Here is a 21712-nt window from a genome sequence, read left to right as displayed (position 1 = left end):
GAACTCACAACCCTGAGACTGAGGCCTGAGCTGAGATCAAGAGTTGGATGCTTAACTAAGCCACCCACGCACCCCTCTGAAGGGTTTTTTTTTAAGCATGGTCAGAACCCACCTTCTAAAATCAGTGTTTCTGGTTCTTTGCACTGTATCCTACTCCATGAGAGGACCCGGGGAGGAAGCAAGACACAGAGGAATGAATACTTAGTAAGTATACGGACTACGTTTCTCAGTTGAGTCCTAAGGCCCAGTGTGGCAGGAAGGCAACCACACCAGACCTTAAGGGGCTTAGACAAGAAAAATATCTGTAGAGCATGACAGAAGCTAGAGCTCTCTGCACTCCCACCCTCATTTCAGACTACCATTTATGCTTTCGGGATTCCTTGGAGACTTTGAGTTGGCCCCCCAGTCTCCCAATAATGACTGAGAGACTGAATTTTCTGCCTCCTTTATAGAATGGTGGCTCTGATTTGGCTTGATTTAAAGGAAATATTTTATCAATTCAGACAAAACAGCTTGTGTAGATTAAGAGTCACACCTAGTTACTTTACTGCTATTCACTTTTTAAACACCTGAAATCCTTTCATATTCATGACTTCATTTGATCTTCACTATTCTTTGAGAAAGACGGAGATTAGTTTGTTGTTGAAGATTCTCAACATCCTAGAAACTGAAACTACCTTATCTAAACAATAACCTTAAGTGTACTCCCACAGGACTCTGGTGTTTCATTAGCTGGACCAGTGTGTTCCACTACTCAATCTAGCAGAGGGGGAAACAATAACCAACTCAAGTTGTAGGGTGAAAGTCAGTTAATAGGTATACTTCAACTTTTAGCTTTTCTTTAATAATTTTTCATAGCTTTTTGGTTCCTGCAATATACAAGCAGTAAAATTTTCAGAGAAACTTTACAATAACTTTATCAGGTTTGGTTCAACTTTTGTTCTGATATAAAACCTTAAGGCTGTGATCTTATGACACAGGTGTTCTCATCTTTTGGGTACACTGTTTCTATTTAAGAGGCTGAAATTATATTACACAGTATTACATAAGCAGCAAGCACAGTGTCACAGAACATGACTTCCAGGCAAATCTGAGGGGGGAAGGAAAAAAAAACTAAAGGAACCAACACAGAGATTTAGAGATGAGGAAACTGAGTCCCCCAATGACACAACACAGCAAAACTGTGTGGCAACTACTAATCCTAGTCTTTGGGTTCCAAATCCAGTGACCGCTTCACAATGCAGGAAACTAGATCTGCCTAAGATCACAGCTAACACACAATGGGGGCGTGCCAGAGAGGGCAACATCAGTGTCCCAGTTCTTCAGACCCTTGGTATTCTGTCAAGTTGTCTCTTACCTAATGGCCCCTGGCCAACAACACTGAAAAAGAACCGAGCAGGATTTCTAATGGCACGCTAAGGTTAGTAGCCACACACAAATCAGAGAATGTCATTGTTTTATTTTTTTTAATTGAAATGAACAATAAAATAAAATGTAAAAAGAACAGTGACCATTTTAGTCAAACTTTCACTTTACAAATATAAAAATATAACCAAAACTTCAGTTTCCTTTATACATTTTCTGTAAGTGTAATGCCATAAAAATTCTCAAAGCCAAAACATAAACGATGCTAGTACACTATGATGTAAACACAGTAACCAAAAGTTTTAAGTTTTTAAATGCGCTGATCTTTCCCTCAACAGAGAACATTGTATGTCCCCAATTCTTCACCAGTCCTATGGTACAACCCATCACTAAGATACAAATTACACCTAAACTGGCTTAAGACTCACTCAGGTTGTAGTCAGTTTTTTTTTTCTTCACAAAGCTTGAGAAATACGAGCTAATATTAAAATGTGTCTTATGGCTCAAGTCAAATTACAGCATTGTGTTTTTCATCACATCTGAACAACAAAGGCAAACTACTTGAAATGAGTCTAGTTTAACCCAAGGAATAAATGATGCAAAACAAGTGGAATAATTATAGGAAATCAAACCCTTGCTACGGAAGCGGACTTGTAGTACAGTCAAAAACCACTAAGACTTCTCTGGCGAAGCAACATAAAAACCGCACGCCCTCTGAAGCAGTCTTAGTGAACAAGCACATACTGTCCAAACACTATGAACCAGTAAAAACAATAAGTCTGAGGAACTCTGAGGTGGAAAGCTACTCCAAGCATTTCATCTCAAATGAATGAGCAAGTACTTAAAAAATAAAGTCATTAAAAACCTGAGACCTTAACAGTCATATCATTTAAGAAAGGAAATTTAAGTTGCTTGCTTGCTGGCATGTTGAATTTAGAGGACCTCTACCTCTCACTTTAATTCAGCATGGAAGAAAACAGACTGGTAATTTGACTATGTTTTTATATGCCAATAAATGCTAATTTAATGGAACCCGTTAAAAAAAAAATAACTAAACCTTGTAAACTAAGGCAGTGATAAAAAATAAGAAATCTCCCTGATCTGCTGTTAAAAGTATAAATTCATAAAGTTACCGTAATGCCATTTTAAGTATCATCTGCTTATTAAAAAATCTTAATAGTCTTCATCATTTAGGAAAAAACAAATTTCACTTTTCTTCAAAGGGATGTCAATTCTAAATATGACTGTATGACTGAAAACATCTGAGTAAAACTTCTACTCCCCAACCTACTAAACATTTTCCAGTGCCATTTAGTAGATTTATAGAGAATATGCACTACTTAGATTACTCAGGGAAAATAACATGACATATATTGTACTTATACAATGCAAAAGAGGACTCTTATTAATAAACAAACCTGGAATACAGGACGCATTCAAAAATTCAAATCAGTCCATCAAGAGCTCATTTTAAAATTATTCAGTATTTAATATACAGAGAATTGGAATGCACAATTTAAGACTACTAGTTTTTAAAGTATGTTAAGAATTTACACAAAAAGAGCTTAATGGTAAACATTCCCTTGTACCCTCTTCTAATGTAGGAATGTATTATATTTGAATTTCCCTAGTTCTACTATTTCCATCAGGAAATCTAAAACATGAGAGTACTAAGATACAACTGCAGCTGACCAGTTCAAAGACAGTTTAAAAAATCTGTGTTTGTGTGTTGCCAATTTTACATTCAAAACTAGATCTTTTTACATTCTAAGGTTAGTAACCCAGCCAGCTTAAATCAAAGGTTTTTCTCACCTAGGCCCCAACATATAGATGACTGACTCAAGCACTTATATTATACTGTGAAGTAGTGATCAGGAAATAATTTCTAGGTCAAAGCTTATGTTACAAAGGACATGGGTAGCTTCAAATCAGATCTCTTCAAATAATACAGCATTTTATAATAACACCAAGAAAAAGCCCACCACTTTCCACCTTCCCCAAGAGGCAAGCACTAGCACATCTGAAATGTGGTTACTACAGCCTTTCCCTTGGATGCCAGAAGCAACCACAGAAGGTGGGCTGGATCAAGCTGTTTTCATCTCTGCCTTCCCCAATCTTGATAAGGCTCAGCTAATCAGTGAACTCACCAGTAAAATTATGGTAAGTTACAAATGTGCTGATATAAATCACAGGGGTAGAACTATTAGTGCCTGAAGGAAGAGGACTCTACACAGTATCAGTCGCTTTTTCAAAGGAAATCATGAATTATTTCTGGTCCTGTTGCTCACCTACTACTAAGCATGAGCACGACCATAGTCACTACTTGACACAACCTTGTAAAGGCTTCATGGGACCTCAGCTAAATAAACTAGAATTTTTATTGATACAGTTGTTCTTGGTCTGATTTTCTCAAGTCTAAATAGGGAAGAATTTACAATATACCTTTCAACTCACCCAAAATTCAGGAGAAAAGGCCTGTGATTGGTTATCATAAAGATGTAAGAACTAATCAAAAGTTCACTCTATCGCTTATAAACTACAGCAATCTCTCTTTCAGTAGCTGCATCTTACAAGATGTCCTGTTCATTAAGCCTGCAGTCATCACACTTGTTATAAGGCATGCACAACATACTTGGACCATTAAGCAATGACACAGCCAGCACACTCCTTTGCCCTAAGAATCATTTTTTATTCCCCAAAACCTGTTCCTAATTTAGCAGTTGTTATTTTAAAAAACTTTAAATTTGGTATTTTTCCCGTAGGCTAACAAAATCTATCCCCTATCCTGTCTTTAGATTTCAGCAGATTCAAATTACCCCAAAATATTTTTGACAAGGCTTGTCATTGCTAAAACCAAATTTTCATTTCTATAGATATGAACTGAAATAACTAACTTTGTAATCCAAGAGTCAAAACCTAACAGACCCATTTTTAAAAACTTCCTTCACAGATCACCATTTTACCACAGCCCTAAGAATAACTAAAACACATAATTTCACAACACAAATAATACACCCATTATATGAAGGGAAAAATACTCAGTCAGTTCTCAATAGGTCTCTTTTTATACCACCTTCCATGAGTTTCCCTAATCTAGCCAATTTTAATGGCTTCCCATATGTTTAAGGTCTGTTGCTTGTGAACAAAGGTCTGAATACATCAGTATGAAATGTACCAGTTAGTAACATACTGGGAGTACAACTCAAAGTGTATTATTTGGTTCAGGAATTGCACCTCAGGACTCCATCAAGCAAATCTAGTTCCCAAAAGTAACAGAAGTTCCTCATCACAAAAATCTAGAACACAGTCTTGGAGTATATTCCCCAAAATGGTATCAGAACAAGGGTCCCACATACTCGACTAATCTAAACCTGCCATTGTCTCAACATCACCACCCTAGGAGTAGGGGGAAAAAAACAGTCCTCACCTGTGAGAATTTTACAAGTTTAATGTGAAAATTTAAAAAAGAAAAAAAATACAAATAGAAAGAAGTTCATATTCTTTAATGTTGTACAAAAAAGTATGAGTAGAACCAAAAGTAAATTAAACATTATCACATTTGTTTACACCACCATCTAGTTCTTCATGTTAACTTTACTATTCAAACAACAGAAAGTAGGTAGCAATTTAGGGATTGGGAAAGAGATAAAAACCAAAAAAACCTTTTCTACCATATTTATTCTACACTGTGTATAGCTGTGCTCACAGAGACGGCTTCTTTTACTTCTCCACTGTGCAGGAATTCAGTTGTATATAAAATTGAACCTGAATTTTAGAAAGAACAATATCTTTATTAAAAACAGCATTATTTACAAAGTTTTTTTTTTATCTTAGATGATAAAGAAATTTGGACATTTCTACCCTCCCTTAACATTTTTGGCATTTCTACACCAAAACATCCTTTTATCTGACCTGTCTCATCTTACACATTAAATAATAGTGTTGCTAAACCCTCACAACTAAAAAAAAAAATTTAAGAGTGTACATTTGATTAATTATCCACTAAAAAGTTCCTTGAGAGAAGGAAAATTTTTTAACTCATTGTATTATGCCACTCAGCACAGTTCCTGATACCGGACAAGCAGTGTTCAAATAAATGAATTATATGACTCTTTATCATATCTCACACTTCAACTTTTAACTCAACAGCAGACCAAAGAAGAGATGCAGAAGATAAAAGTTTGACTAGTATAACAAAATGGAAAGAACCAATTTCAATTTCATACTCAATAAGGTTGAATAAGAGAAGGCCAAAATCACTGTTAGAACTGTTTTTGAACTAATATTTATTAAGCATCTACCAGGAGCCTGGCACTGTTGTAAGCACTTTACATGCATTTTTTCACTTGCTCCTCATAATTCTATGAAGTGGGGACTACAACCCTGATTTACAGGTGAAGAAATAAGCAAATAGGTATAATCATTTGTCCAAGGTCATGCTACCAGGAAGTTATTAAAGATGGAATTCAAATCCAAACACTGCCCACAGTGTCTATAATCTTAGCCACCACATTGCCCTGTGGTCTATCTACAGAAGACTCTAAGAACATCAACCAGTACAAGTCACTTTTCTTAAAAACACCTTTCTTATACCTGTCTCTACCAAAAACAAACAAAACAAAAAATAAACTCCATGTATGTAAAAATTCAGGAATTAATCCCTCATATCCCAGTAGACCTAAATATAGCACATTTCAAAGAAGAAAGAGAACATCTTACACAAAGATGTAATTCTCCACATTTTCACATAGGTAATTCCCCTCAATTTTATTATACTGTGCTGACTGCCATTTTATCATCTCCTCTTTGAATGAAGGCTTCAAACTTAAAAGTAACAAAAATATCGGATGTGGAGAAGAACATTCACCCAAATACCGGAATTTGCTGCAACTTGGAGTCTGGGGATACTTTTAGTCAGTCATACTTCATCTATGGCTTGTGCATGAGCCAAGAAACCATCTACAGTCTTAGTTTCCTTAAAGACCAAAATTCATAACTATCCTTTGTCAAACAGTTCAGAATATCTTAAATCTGGCAATTTAGATCAATCAGCCACAAAATGTTCAACTTCCCATACCTGCTCAGAAGCTGAGGGAGACTAGAAATGATGGGTCCATATCCTGGTGCATTGTCATACAATTCAAACAATGGTGCAGCTACAAGCTTGTAATTTTTAGGGACTGCAAACAAGGCTAAAATAAAACAGTATACATTTTCCATAAATTCTTAGACAATCACTGCTTACAATTCATTTATAAAGTAATCACCCATTTTATATTTGAGAAACTCCTGAGGAAAAAGGTAATTCTCCTTAACACATTTTGGTTGTATCTTTTTTTTTAAAGGTTTTACTTATTCATTTGACAGAATGAGAGGGAGAGAGAGAGAGAGAGTGAGCACAAGCAGGGGGAGTGGCAGGCAGAGGGAGAGAAAGAACCAGGCTCCCTGCTGAGCAGGGAGTCTGATGAGGGGCTCAATCTCAGGCTGGGATCATGACAAAGCCCAAGGCAGATGCTTAATCAACTGAGCCACCCAAGCACTCCATTTTGGTTGTATCTTTCAACCAAAGTTCATAGTCAGTGTTATTAACAAGCACGAGCACATTATAAGTGCTGGCCCTGGAAACAAAGGGAGAAGAGCCGAGCCTTCGGGTTTATAATTTATTTTGAATTCCATTTTAAGACTATGACAAGAAATATTTGTTAAAATGTACAACAAGCCTAAAGGTGGCATCTAAAAAATTAATTCCTCTGTCTCCTAAAAGTTTCAGTTTATCACAATGAGAATATCAGTACCAAAAGCTAAACAGTTATTTTAAAACACTACTATCAGGTATTTTAGGCTCTCATAAAACTTACTCTTCCCCCTATAGCATGACTGGCACATCTATGTGAAGAACTAGTTAATTCTGGGGCGCCTGGGTGGCTTAGTCAGTTAAATGTCTGACTCTTGATTTCAGCTCAGGCCTCTGTGCTCAGTGTGGAGTCCACTTGAGAGTCTCTCTCTCTCTCTCTGCTGCTCCTCCTGCTTATGCTCACACTCACACTCTCTCAAATAAATAAATAAGATCTTTAAAAAATAAACAAAGTAAAATCTTTTTTTAAAAAAGTGGTTAATGGGGCGCCTGGGTGGCTCAGTGGGTTAAAGCCTCTACCTTTGGCTCGGGTCATGATCCCAGGGTCCTGGAATCGAGCCCCACATCGGGCTCTCTGCTCAGCAGGGAGCCTGCTTCCCTTCCTCTCTCTCTGCCTGCCTCTCTGCCTACTTGTGCTCTCTGTCTGTCAAATAAATAAATAAAATCTTAAAAAAAAAAAGGTGGTTAATTCTGTATATACATAGTATATGTTTTTATTTTCACAATAAATTCAAAATTCAAGGAACTTGGAGAAAACTCAAATAAAAATATTCTTGAAATTACTCTACAAAAGTTTTCAGATGGCTGCATTCAAAAGCAAAATAACTTACCTTTCTCTTGAAGTTGAACCAAAAACAACTTCTTATGTTCCTTAGGCTTTGTAATATGTGCAGGAATATACGGGTACTAAAATCACAAAAGAGAATAATTTGTATTTGCCAAGACCTTCCTCACACCTCCATGCCTTTATTTATCAACTTCTTCCATTTCAGACGTTAAGATCAAGTATCAACCCTGAGACCAAGTTCCTCATAATCCCAACACAATTTTAACATGTATGCTGTGGTTTCATTTCTTTCTATGTTTCTTTCCCAATACAGCATAAACTGTTGGGAGAAACAGAACTCTTTCTAGTCTTCCCTTTACCAGAACCTGGTACCTAACAGATGTTCTGAAAGATAAATGCTTGATAAATACAACATAACGAGTAGTAAGCCATTTATCCATTCAAATCAATTTTAGGTGTAGTCACAGGATGTACAGCTTGAGAAACTTACAACCCAAAGAAGTTTACTATATTAGAAGTCTAAATATGCCCTTTGAGGTATTTGACAAGGCAGTGTTCCAACAACAATGTTTCACACACACACACACCCCCCAACACACATTTTAGGAACACCAGCCTGGAAAACTTGTGTGTTATTACTGAGCTTCTAGTTTGATCAAAGAATGTTCAGAAACCAAAAGTCTCAGTGGAGTCCTGTCAGCTAGAAAGAGTAAAGTTGCTTGTGAAAATGGAGAAGATGTTTTGGAGAACTTAAGGGATTCTAAAGAGAATTAGCGAGGGGAGGTTATGCCAGAAAGAATTCTGGCATAGTGAATTTGAAAAGTCAGAGGTACATAACTCACCTGCATCCCCCCACATACATTCAGAAAAATCTACTCTGGCTTTGGGAGTTGTATTTTGAGGGCAGGGGAACTGGAAAATGCTGAAAATAGATATAAGGGGAGAGTAGGATAAAACAGAGGCTGCCGAAAGGAGGAAACACCACTCACATTTTATGTAAGAACTTACACTGAGAAGCTGCAAGTCTTTCCCAAGACTACACAACTAAGTAATGATACCAGGATTCAACCTCATCTATTCAACCCTTGTCTGATCATAAAAGCCTGTTATTTCCCACTATTCCACCCCACTCAACATCCCGGTATTCGAGTTAGAATAATGATACATCAGAGCCATCCCTAAGGTATGATAAATGAAGACAACTGTTCCAGGCTTTGGAGGTGCCCTACATGGTCATGAAAACCAGGCACACTGGCAATGATAGAGCAGTGAGAAGTAGTCTGAACAGCAAAGGCTACAGGAGACCTGTGGTTCACATACAACAAAAGCTCCTAAACCATGACCAAACCAAAGTGACTGACATTACCCCATTTTCTTCTACTTGGGGCTGTATGTTCCTCTTCTTTTAATACTTTCTTCTCCAGGGGCACCTGGGTGGCTCAGTGGGTTAAAGCCTCTGCCTTTGGTTCAGGTCATGATCCCAGAGTCCTGAGATTAAGCCCCAAGTCGGGCTCTCTGCTCAGCAGAGCCTGCTTCCCTCTCTCTCTGCCTGCCTCTCTACCTACTTGTGATCTATCTCTCTGTCAAATAAAATAAAATCTTTAAAAGAAAAAAAAAAAACTTTCTTCTCCAGTCTTCATCTTGGAGTTTATTTTAAGCCAACTGCACTTTATACAAAGATAGGGAGATGGTGTCATGCTCTTTTCCCACTGACACCTAACCACTACTCCAAGTGTATGAAATGAACACACGATACTTACGCTGCATCTCATGCTAGCAGAGCCAACCCCACAGGGTTCCATCCATGAAGGCAACTGTCCTAGGACTTTGGTAGGGGAGATGAATGAGGGTATTCAGAGAGAAGCCTGAAAAACTTTTGTGTTATTACTGGGCTTCCAGATTGATCAAAGAAGGCTTAGAAACCAAAAAAACATTAACAATAATCGTTTTATGTACCTTCGGACCAGGAACCTCACTATTTTCAGATGAAATTATACTTTCTGAAAGCCGAGGCAATTTTCAAGTGGTGAGAACTAGCGCCAGCTCCCACAGCACCTTCTCTTCCTATCCCTCAGCTATATCAGAGAGTCGGAAGGAAGAGGAGGACATAATTGTCTTTTGCTTGGCTGATATTTTATATAATTCTTGGCCTGGAACATGCTGTCATGCAAAGAAGCGATCTAAGTCATAAAGCCTTGTTAACAGGATTCAGGATCAGAGTCTCCCATCAGTTAAAGGTAAGAAAATTTGAGCTCAGTACCATTATCAATCATTACAATGGATTAGAACACAAGGAATATATTTAAACCATGATGTCATAGGACACTTTAAAAGGTCACTGAACCACATGCTTTTTGGCCCCGAATTACCTGATTACCACCCCGTCAGATCTCGTCCCACCTCAGATTTCAGGGCAGCTGTGTTGGAAATTGCCAGAAAGCTCCCAGCTTACTGCCACTGTCTCACTCTCTGCTTTTCAGCCTCAAAGAGTTTCTAAAGCCCCAGAAAATCTCACAACCTGTGCTCTGACTCAACATGAAAGTACAAGGGAGTTAATACAACCCTCATCCAATGGGGTAGGAGTCTCCAGCCTTCCATCCTTCTAATGAACAATTTTAAGATACATTGCATATCGTTCCTCACAGTCCTTAGCAGGATCGATCCAGTTGCCCATAGCTGTAATTCCCCCATCAGTCTCATCAGTCTATTGTTTTCTGGGATCACTTCCCAAACAATCTATCTGCACCCAAGTCTCTGTCTTACTCTTTCTTGTGAATAAAGTCTTTGAAGGATACTAATAAATTAACTCATTCTTCTGAAAAGAAGCATCTATTCTTTCCTACATAAATTATACCTCAGGGTAACCAAATAGTTGATGAGAGAAATTTCCCTTAATAAAAGGATCACAAACGGGGCACCTGGGTGGCTCAGTGGGTTAGAGCCTCTGCCTTCCGCTCAGGTCACGATCCCAGGGTCCTGGGATCAAGCCCCACATTGGGCTCTCTGCTCAGCGGGGAGCCTGCTTCCTCCTCTCTCTCTGCCTGCCTCTCTGCCTACTTGTGATCTCTCTGTCAAATAAGTAAATTAATTAAATCTTTTTAAAAAAAAAATAAATAAAAGGACGAAAACCCTAATGAATTAATAAGCCCAAAAAACTATTATCCACGAGCAGCGAACATTACAAAAAGACATAACCAGACATTATAAAACTTCTGATGGAAGTGCATGGTACTGTCTGTGAGGGCCATCCCCCAAGATGACCCCCAGCGACCCGTTTCCTGGTATGCACACTTTTGTGTAGTCCCCTCCCACAATGTACTATGTTGGCTTGTGTGACCAGTAGCACACAGAAGTGACAGTATGTCACTGTCAAGATTAGATTATACAGACCACAGCTTTCTTGCTGTCACTTTCTCCACCTCGGATCTCAAGCTCTAGGGGAAGCCAGCTGCCTCACTGGGAGTTACCCTATGGAGACACTCTCCTGGTAACAGAGAGCGCCTTCAGGTCAACACCCAACAAGGAACTGAAGCCTTCAGTCCAACAGCGCAGGAAGAAAGGCCTGCTAACAAACACATGCGTGAACCTGGGATCAGATCCTTCAGCCCTAGTCCAGCCTTGAGGTGACGCAATCCCAGCTGACAGCCTGACCAAAACCTCTTGAGAGACCATGAGCCAGAACCACCCAGCTAGGCAGCTCCCAGATGTCTGACCTTGAGAAATGAAGATAACAAATGTCTGCTGTCTTAAACTGCTAAGTTTAGGGGTAACTTATTATGCAGAAATTAAACAATACACCACCTCGGGTGAGCCTTGTACTTCCCCACCAGCCAAATTCAGTTTCTTGATCTACCAGTTTATAGGACAGAAGCGAAAGAACTACACATTCAATGACAACAGGCAGGTGCAATCAGCAATGCGAACACAAAGGACTTTAAAAAGCTTGTTTTTATTAATAAATTATGAGGGGGAAAAAAGAGAACCAGGAAAGTGACCAGCCAAAAGAGACTTAAGAGACTATCCTAATTTAAACAAATCAGAAAACAAAATACAAGCTTGAAACTAGTCAGAGATACACATATTTAATGATATTATGGAATAATTCCTTACTCTTAGTGTGAGAATGTATACTGTATTATGTTTTTAAAGAGACCCTTACGTTTTAGAGACATATACTAAAATATTTATATTTGACATGATTACCTAGGACTTGTTCCAAAATAATCGAAGTTGAGGGAGGGGAAAAGAGTGCCAGGTGAAGTCTGACCGTGAGCTGCTAACTGTTGAAGGTGGAAGTCAGGTAATGGGATTCATGGACTTTTATTATTCCTACTTTTGTATATGTGAAATTTTTCTTCAAAAGAAAAAAATGCTTGATTTTTTAAATTTTTTATCTACATTAATGAGAGAGAAAGTCAAATTCTGCTATAATCTTTTCCAAAGGCTGGAATTAAAGTAGTTTTCTACTTCCCTAAATGCCCAGCAAATAGAAAAGAACACTGACCTGAGGAGGTTCAAAATTTGGTCTCCACCAGTTACCAATGCAGTCATCAATGACCCAGTCTTGCAGGACACCATCTTGACGACCTAGTATCTGTCAAAAAGAAATAATACAACCAGTAATACCTACCCATTAATATACTTCTTTTGTAAAGATATAAATCTCCTCTTTATAATTTCTCGTCTACTATTATCTATGTCATTTGGCCCAAGACATAACTATTAGTTCCAAAATGGCAATCTAGCAACAGCGTAACTATATAGGACCAACAAATCTGTTGTTATGCCCTGGCCACACAAGAAAAACCAAAGGTGACCAATTTCTTAGATAACCCAATGCCATACATACAATAGTTTTACTAGAATCAACTGTAGCTTGTGTAAATCACCACCTAACTAAATTATAGGAAAAAACTTTCATTTTTATAAATCTGTGTGGCATAATATTAAACTTAAGTTATTTTAATCAAAATTATACTCTATATGTTTTAATTGGTCAAACATGGTTCTACAAGGTCTACAATGAGAAGAGCAGTTCCCTGTCCCACTTTCCCCATTTCCATTGGCTACAACTTTCAACTCTTAACGTTTTTCCCCCATACTCGCCTCTACTTTTCACAAGCATTCACCTTGTTTTTAAAGAAACTATTTTAGTTCCAGAGGGTTGCTAGAGGGGAGGTGAGCAGGGCGGACTGGTGTGTGGGCTGGATGGGAGATGAGTATTAAGGACAATTGTGATGAGCACTGGGTATTAAATTAAGTGATGAATCACTAAATTCTACCCCTAACACTGTATGTTAACTGACTAGAATTTAAATAAAAAGCTGAAACAAAAAATCAAACTGTTTTAGTTTCACATTTATAGAAAAAAATGCAAATATGGTACAAACTTCCTATGTATCCCACAGCCAGTTTCCCCTATTAACATCTTATACTAGCACATTTGTCACAACTAATGAACCAATACTGTTACTTTACTAACTGAAAGGTTAGTTAGTTTTTAACTCATGTCCTTTCCAGTCCCAGAATTTCCTTCTTTTGTAAAGATATAAATTTCCTCTTCCTCTTACATTACATTTAATTGTAATTTTTCCTATAGACTGTAACAGTTTCTCAGATTCTTTGTTTTTGATGATCTTCATAGTTTTGAGGAACACTAATGAAATATTTAATAACATGCCCCTCAGTTAGACAGGGATTATGGAATTTGGGGAGTTTAGAGAGGAAGACCACCAAGCTAAAGTACCATTCTCATTACATCATGTCAAGAGCATATTACACAGACACGACTTTTACTGATGTTAACCTTGGTCACTTGGGCTGAGGTACTGTTTATCAGGTTTCTCCACTACAGTTATACTTTTCATGCATGCTTTTTGGTCATTTCTTGATTACTTTACATTTTTATAAACCTAAAGAAAAAAAGCAATTAACACCCTCCTACTGTGAGTGAGAATTTGGATATTTAAACTATATCCTCCATTCATACTTTCTCTTCTACCATCCTCCCATAATCCGTATTTGGTTAAGACTGCATTCAGGGGGCACCTGGGTGGCTCAGTGGGTTAAAGCCGCTGCCTTCGGCTCAGGTCATGATCCCAGGGTCCTGGGATCGAACCTCGCATTGGGCTCTCTGCTCAGCAGGGAGCCTGCTTCTCCCTCTTTCTCTCTGCCCGCCTCACTGTCTACTTGTGATCTGTCTGTCAAATAAATAAATAAAATCTTTAAAAAAAAAAAAAAAGACTGCATTCAGTATTTAAATTACTATGACTAGGTGACTCAGGACACACCAGTGTTGAGTAAACTATAATTGCACTTCTTACTACACAACTATCCTTTTTAGAGTTAATAACTGTTTCATACATCTATCACTCACTATCACTACTTCATGTCCACATTCTCCCAAGAACTTAAATTTCTTCTCAATTCAAATGTCAATTATTCTGTCAATTTCATTTTTCCCCCCCAAGCAACACTTTCTATCATCCTCCTCGGGTCTGTAATGCTCTCAACCCTGCCTCACAACTGGAGTCCTAGGGCTTCCCTCTGCCTCTCTCCTATGTTGTTAGATCCTCTCTATTTTCTGAATCCTGTATCTTCTTAGTTTTTCCTTTCATTCTGGTAGTCAACACCCTCTAGTAGCTTCCTGAGAAAAGTTACAAGATCTGTATTTCTGAAAATTCTGTATGTTTGGAAATAGTTTTACCTGCACACTGGATTTATGGTTTGATTATACAGAGAATTCTACAGCAGCAATCATGCTCTCTCAGAATTATGAAGGCATGTTACAAGACCTTTTAACTTCCAGTATTATTTCTAGGAAGTCAATACCTTTTCTGATGATGCTTTGTATTTAACTCATGTCTCCCCTCCACTTCCTAACTCTGCTGAAGTTTTTAAGATCTTCTCTTTAGCCTTACTGATTTAAACTTTCATGATGATATGTCTTTGCATGAATCTTTTAACATTCATTATAAAGGGCAGGACAGTAGGTTTTTCTGATCTGAAAACTCATGTTCTTTAAGTTTGGGAAATTTTCTTGAATTATTGCTTTGATATTCTTCCTCTGCTCTATTTGTCTATCATCTATTTTGGTCCTTCTGGAATTCCTTCTGGAAGGAATAAAATTCCTTCTGGAATTTTATCTTTTCTCACCTCTGTTTTTCCTTTTCTTCCTACTTTCTAGATTTCCTCAATTCAATCTTTTAACCCTCTAGTGAATGTTTTGTTTCTAACACTTTTTTAAAATACTCATGAGTTCTTTCTCATTGGTTCAATAGTTTTTTTATGGCCCAGGGTTCCACAGATGAGCTATCTCCTCTCATCACATGCAGATTATAATTTTATTGATTGCTGAATTATGTTTCTGTTGAGTTCCATTTGCTTTTGTTTTTTTTAAAGATTTTATTTATTTGACAGACAGAGATCACAAGTAGGCAGAGAGGCAGGCAGAGAGAGAGGAAGAGAAGCAAGCTTCCCGCTGAGCAGAGAGCCCGACACGGGGCTCGATCCCAGGACCCTGGGATCATGACCTGAGCCAAAGGCAGAGGCTTTAACCCACTGAGTCATCCAGGCGCCCCTCATTTGCTTCTTTTGATCTCTTTCTTGTTAAGACACTTTCTCCAAGAGCCTGGCTCACAATTAAGGGTAAAGTACTAAGGTGATTAGCCGTCACCCTGAGTGGCAGGGCCACACTATTCTTTGGGAAGATTCCCAAGTATCATCATCTGGAGGCGTTTTTTTGGACTGGTCACTGTCTCCAGAAACAAAACCTCCAACCTTCAGCTGGAGTATATAAGCTTAATTGTCACAATTCTATCAGTGTAGTAGAAATCTGTAAGTCTCACTATTCAGGATATAAACTCTCATTTATTCTCCTTATCCCTTCTATTTTTTCATTGTTTAGTGTTTTCTGAGTCAATCTCTACCGACAATCAATCACCAGCCAATTTTTACCTAACTGGAAAAAGTATGCAAGACAATCTAGATATAGAAATACAGACTAACAATCCAGTTTTCCAGTCCATGCATGCTCCCACTTTCAGGGGCACCTGGCACTTCCAATTCCTCAGCCTGTGTGGTGCTATGAAGTGCAAAGTCCTGAACTACCCCCTGCTGGGCTGAGGTTTCCGCTAAGTCAGATGTGATTTGCCCATCTGCTTTTCTAGCTTCTAAAAATTCTTTTTTGCAATTGTCTCATCTTAAACTCCTTCAATCCTACTGAATTTCTATCTTTTAAAAAACCCTTTACTTCCTTCTTGGTGGATTTCTGAGAAGGAACTGAGTTAAGCAAATAGGTTCAATCAACCACATGTAAACGGAAGTCCAAGCACAGCACAATATTTAAAAGGTATAATGTACTCAAAAAAACACTGAGAGATAAACCAATAGGTCAAAGTGGTAGAATTACAGGTGATTTTAGTTTTGTTTCTCCTGCTTTTCTGTACTTGCCAAGGTTTTTGCACATAATGTGTATTAGTTTTGTAATTAAAGAGGGAAGGACTGTGTGCTAAAAAAAAGAAAAATAATAATAAAAACAATCTGTTAACTTCAAAACCTGGAGCATCTATGCATTTGGCCTCAAGTCTTTAGAGACAGACATTAGAGTGACTTTTAAAAGGTAGCACAATGTGGGTAAAGCTTAAAAGATATGTCAAAAATGAAATTAGCTTTTTAACAGGAATCACTCTTGTCAAAAACCCTATAGCAGCCTACACCGCAACAAAACTAACTGTATTCCGATCTCCAGCTCCATGACAAACTACCTGCAAACATCAAGAAGTTATCTGAACCCTCTGTGCCTAGTTTCCCTTTTGGTAAAATGGGATTAATAACATTACTTCTCCCTAGGGCTGTTGTGACAGCTGAAGGAACTACTGCCTGTAAAGCACCCAGAACAATGCCTAGCAAAGTAAGTACTCAATAAAATGTTGGCTTTTATTAACCCTTATTGTTACATCAGCACTTCAATGGAAAAAAGTGTTAAGCTCTAGTTCAACCTACAGAAAGTAAACATAGTACTAACACTCTGTTGTTTAAGATTTAGTGAAAACTATTCAAAATAAACTTAAAAATAAAAAAGATAAAAAGCCTATTTATCCATTCAGTTGATGGTGTTCAGATGGGCAAGGATAAAACCGCCAAAGTGGTTAAATGGAGAAATACCTCTGTCATTAAGCGTTTTAGTCCTTCAACTTCATCTTCTCCTGGGTTAAGTTCACCACCAGGTCTGTATAAAGGTTAAGAATTTCAGCTTTCAACTTAAAACAATTTTAGGATAACAGGAAGAACACAATAATAATTATTTCTATCATCTAACTGAATAACTCATATTTCAGTGTCACATAAGGCAATTAGAGCAAACAAATATAAAAGGGAGGGGGAAGAATGTGCTAGAAAATTGAACTCATCCTTTTAATTCACCAGACTAACAGTGCACAAACCCTAGTTTTAAACAAAGTATGTAACATAACAAACAACTTCTAGCCACCAGTCTATCCCACTCTCTTCTCTCTGGAAGGCAATCTGGTCATAATGGATTCTAGAAATGCCCAAAGAGGCAATGGACCACATTTTTTCGGTCTGAAAAATGCGACATTCTTCAAGAATTCCAAACTAAGGATTTGAAACCTCTCTTTTTGGTACAATCTGGTCAAATGGTTGTGCACTGAATGTATAATACGGAGATATTTACGAGTTTAAGTGATAAAACTGAACAGTCACCTATAAAAATGCAAGTCGTTTTAAGAATCAGAAACACCATTCATCCTAAGAAAGAAATAATATCACTTGTTCTTAGTAATGGTACAATGACATCTAGAAATTGAACTTCGACTAATCTGCTTCATGAAGCTTCTATCAAGCTCAGTTCTTAACAACAATGTACAGAAATATGCAGATTGCCAGTTAAGGAATAAAAGAGCATTACACTGAAAAATGAAATGATTTTCTCTTTCTAAAGACTCCGTTAACAGCAGTGCTTATGTAACCTAGTGACTAAAGTCAAAAATGGTCTTCCAAAACTGCATAAAACAGCAATCCTATTAAAAGTTGTCTGGCTGCTAACTTCCGATGACACTTACAATTTGAAGAAAGTTGTTCCCAGCTGCAGCAGTAACACATGTGGTAGCCGGTGCTCATGTACAATCAGAACCCCTTCTACAGTCCTTCTCATTCCAATTTTATCAAATTCCTCCCTCATGCGCTGAAATCTGGCTGCAACAGAGCTGTCCTTCTCATAGAGGGGCTCTTTTGTACCAAAAGTATAATTGGTAAGAGGGTACCTGTGATCCAAAAACAAATATCTAACATGAGAACTTAGGACCGTAATTTACCATGACAGATACCAAACACATACAAAGAAACTATGGGGGAAAAAAGTTTGGAAAACACCAGGTTTTGTCCAAAGTTTCACAGAATCCAGCTCTTTGGACTGTAAGGACACAGCTTCCATTACATCAAGTTGCTACACCACACTCGAACTTTCAAGTATAGATAACACCACCTCAAATGCTTAGAGAAGTGGCTATCTGGAAATCCTCTGGTTTTAGATCACGGCTGTTAGACTAACACTGTCAACCTGGCTAATGTCCCCTTGGGATCTTCTACTAATCTAACCAGAAATTCTATTAATTATGGGTGCTAAAAACTAATATCTCTTTTTCTACAAGGTGAGCCACCACCTTCCATCAACTCTGCAGTTATTTTTCTCCCAGTCAACTATCCTTAGACTTTTCTGGTACCACAACCCTTTCCTCTTCAGGTGAACTTTTCCGTCCCCTCTAAATAAACCTTGACTTTCTGCTTGTATTCTATCCAATAGCCTTACTCTTCCCTTCTTGTAACTCGAATCCTTTGCCCACCATATCTAATCTGAATATTCTCTCCTCTAGCAAGAATTCAAAATATAGCTCATATTAAGATAGATCTTGCCTAGTAAATATCAAATTTTTCCTTAAAGACAGTTAAAAATCCCCTATTTATATTTAATCAAACATACCACCTTGTAACCCCCCCATCATTATCCTTACAGTAAAGAACCCTCTGATTATAAGTCTTTGAGTAAGAATGCTTTGACCACACCTGCCTATGCCGTATCAAAATGACTTAATATTGGGCACCTGGGTGGCTCAGTGGGTTAAAGCCTCTGCCTTCGGCTCAGGTCATGATCCCAGGGTCCTGGGATCGAGCCCCAATCGGGCTGTCTGCTCTGCAGGGAGCCTGCTTCCTCCTCTCTCTCTCTCTCTCTGCCTGCCTCTCTGCCTACTTGTGATCTCTGTCTGTCAAATAAATAAAATCTTTAAAAAAAATGACTTAATATTAAAAGCCAGCAATTATATAATTAATCCACTTAGCTATTCTTGAAAGGTAAACAAATCAAGGTTGTCAAAACTTAACACTGAAGCCAGATTCTAGGCATGAATGAAGCAGCTTTAAGGAATTCAAGGACTTCCCCAGTAGACCCAATGCTGAATCTAACATCATTGCTAGTCGCAACAATTTCACCCAGTACTATGCGCCAGGCAATTTTCTATATGTATTAACAACATTTAGTATTCACAACCTGAGTTAGAAAGAATTAAGGATAGCTGTACATATCTATACTGTAAAGTCTAGCTCTCGTATCAATAGAGATGCCATCTAAATGAAATGTAAGAATTTTCATGTATGAAATCATAGTGCCAGCCCGGACATGCGTTTTATTCCCATCACACTGTGAACTTTGCAAAGCAGGGACTACATCTTACTTTCTCACCACTGTACACCCAGAGTTATGCCCAGTGCCTGGTACAAAGTAGACTTTCACGTAGTACATCCTAAAAGAAAGTATAGTAGGGGAGAAAGGACTTGTTTTCAAGTTAGATTATAATTCACCCAGGTGAACTGAGTTCACAACAGTGTTGGGGTTTTCTTCCCGCATACCCTATTTATCTAGGAGAGGAAACATTCTGTAAATTCATCAATCCATAACTTTAATGGAGTAAAAATAAAAACACTTCACCATGTTAATTCTACATAGTAACTTGATGCAAATTGATCCAGTAATGAGTTAAATCAAGGAAAAACCACAAGCTCTACTCCTAATTACCAAAGTAATCCAGAAGCTGTGCTTTCACATTTTTAAAAAGAACATTTGCCTTTTCGGCTTCACGGGTATCTTATGAAGATGTTTTAAAGAGGGGATATGAAATTAAACTGTTATTATGTTGATGTAATAGCTAGAGATATTAACTTGTATATACACATCAATCTAGCTAGATTTCATAAACCCAGTATTTTTATTGTCTAAATTTCCATGCCAGCACCAAATTTTTTTTGCCAAATTGTTTTGCCAAGTAAAACAATAATAGCAATCATCGCTTCAATTTCAAATCATTTTTGAAGGGAAAAGTTCTTTATTTGAAAGTAAAATAGAGAAACACCTAAAGTTTCTCATGGAAACGCCAGTATCAGTAAATCCTTGCACTTTTTTTTTTTTTAAGATTTTGTTTATTTGTTTATTTATTTATCTGACAGAACTCACAAGCAAGGGGAGTAGTAGGCAGAGAGAGGAGAACCCGGCTCCCCACTGGGCAGGGAGCCTAATGCTGGGCTAGATCCCAGGACTCTGGGATCACAATCTGAGCAGAAGGCAGACGCCTAATCGACTGAGCCACCCAGGCGCCCCAGTCCTTGCACTTTTTAAACACTGACCAGAAACTGGCCACTTTCCTTCATTAGGGTCAGCACCACGGTGCCTCACAAACTCTCAGAAACAATTAAAAAAACAGAGAGAGAGAACACCAAAAATTTCTTGAGCCAGACAGAACTCCAATGCCAATTACCTGCCACTGCGAGATTAACTTTGGAGAGTGGCATCGAAATGCAACAGCTTGAAGGATTCAAAGAGAAAAGTGTTGAAAATAAAAACGCAGCCTATAATGGGTTCTCTGGGGCTACACGCTGGTTCCCTCCACGGTCTAAATGAAAGCCTAACCTTAACAGTAGGCCCCCTCCCAAGTTGCGGCTCCCTGGCTGCTGTCGCTGCGGAGAGAAGACAGGTGAATGCAGAGGGTAAGCCAGATGGCCCCGAGCACATGAATAAAATGTGGTGTATTCTGGAGCTCAAATATCAATTAAGCCGTTAAGAGAGAAAAAAAAAAACTAAACCTACGCATTATAGCTAGCTCTCCAAAGCTCACTGCTACAGAAAAATGAAAACTGCGCACACGATACATTACACCGTTTATATCAAAGAAGAACCCACAAAAGCAATACCACATACGTGACGTGAAAATATAAACACTGGATAGGAAAAATGAACACGATCTGCAGATGGTTTCCTCTTGGAGACGGGGGAAGGGAGGAGTTCAAGAGCAAACTTGAGATTTTCCTATTATGACTGAATCCAGGGGCATGGGAGCAAGCCTTCTCTCCAGGAAAAGAAAACCCTCTCAAGTAGGGCTCTAACTCTGTGGCGCTCGAGGACCACGAAGGGCCCCGCAGGAGCTAGAAAGGCGCGCACTCGCCAGCGGGAGTGGAGGTGATGGGGAGGTGTGAAGCCCGCCGAGGGCGGGGGGCGCGCCGGAAGAAGATTGGGAGCCTTTCGGAGCGCTCACGAGGAAAGGGGGTGCCCGAGAATACAGCGCGCGAAGGCCAGGCCGCACTTACAGGTTGATGGTGCGCTCCAGGGTGAGGGGCTTGGTCTGCTGGATGTACTTGTTGCCGAACTGGTTGACTCCCCGGGGCCAGCCGGTTTGTGAGCGATTAGGCGGCACCACGGACATACTGGCGAGCTCGAATACTTGCGGAGAGTGGAAGTGGGGCAGGCAGGGAGACTTTCCCTTGCCGGTAGCGGTTATTTGCGTCCCCCTCAGCAGACACCACCCGCCATTAACATGAGAGCGCAAGAGGAGGGGAAGGAACGCCGGAAGTGCATCCGGAGC

General features: G+C 38.7%; 1 protein-coding gene across 1 annotated transcript; it reads right to left on the bottom strand.

Annotated features, from left to right (window-relative positions):
* Positions 1–4847: 4847 nt before the first annotated feature.
* On the bottom strand, positions 4848–21679 carry NUDT21 (nudix hydrolase 21). The gene is made up of 7 exons (XM_080828913.1): positions 21438–21679; positions 17870–18070; positions 16953–17016; positions 12292–12381; positions 7831–7906; positions 6443–6557; positions 4848–5130 (listed from the first exon to the last, which is right to left on the bottom strand). Exons 1-7 carry the CDS (start codon positions 21551–21553, stop codon positions 5109–5111), a joined length of 684 nt encoding a protein of 227 aa, XP_080685039.1. The 5' UTR covers positions 21554–21679; the 3' UTR covers positions 4848–5108.
* Positions 21680–21712: the final 33 nt, after the last annotated feature.

Source organism: Martes martes, assembly GCF_963455335.1.
Source record: "Martes martes genome assembly, chromosome: 17".
Taxonomy (NCBI): Eukaryota; Metazoa; Chordata; class Mammalia; order Carnivora; family Mustelidae; genus Martes; species Martes martes.
This window is presented reverse-complemented; position numbering and strand designations above follow the sequence as displayed.

Excerpts from the sequence above, each read along its gene's own strand:
- NUDT21 (XM_080828913.1), bottom strand. The coding sequence starts at position 21,553 with ATGTCCGTGGTGCCGCCTAATCGCTCACAAACCGGCTGGCCCCGGGGA. Across the intron at positions 7,907-12,291 it reads CAAATTTTGAACCTCCTCAG|TACCCGTATATTCCTGCACA; the intron begins GTCAGTGTTCTT and ends TTGTGATTTTAG. Across the intron at positions 5,131-6,442 it reads CTCCCTCAGCTTCTGAGCAG|GTTCAATTTTATATACAACT; the intron begins GTATGGGAAGTT and ends TCTAAAATTCAG.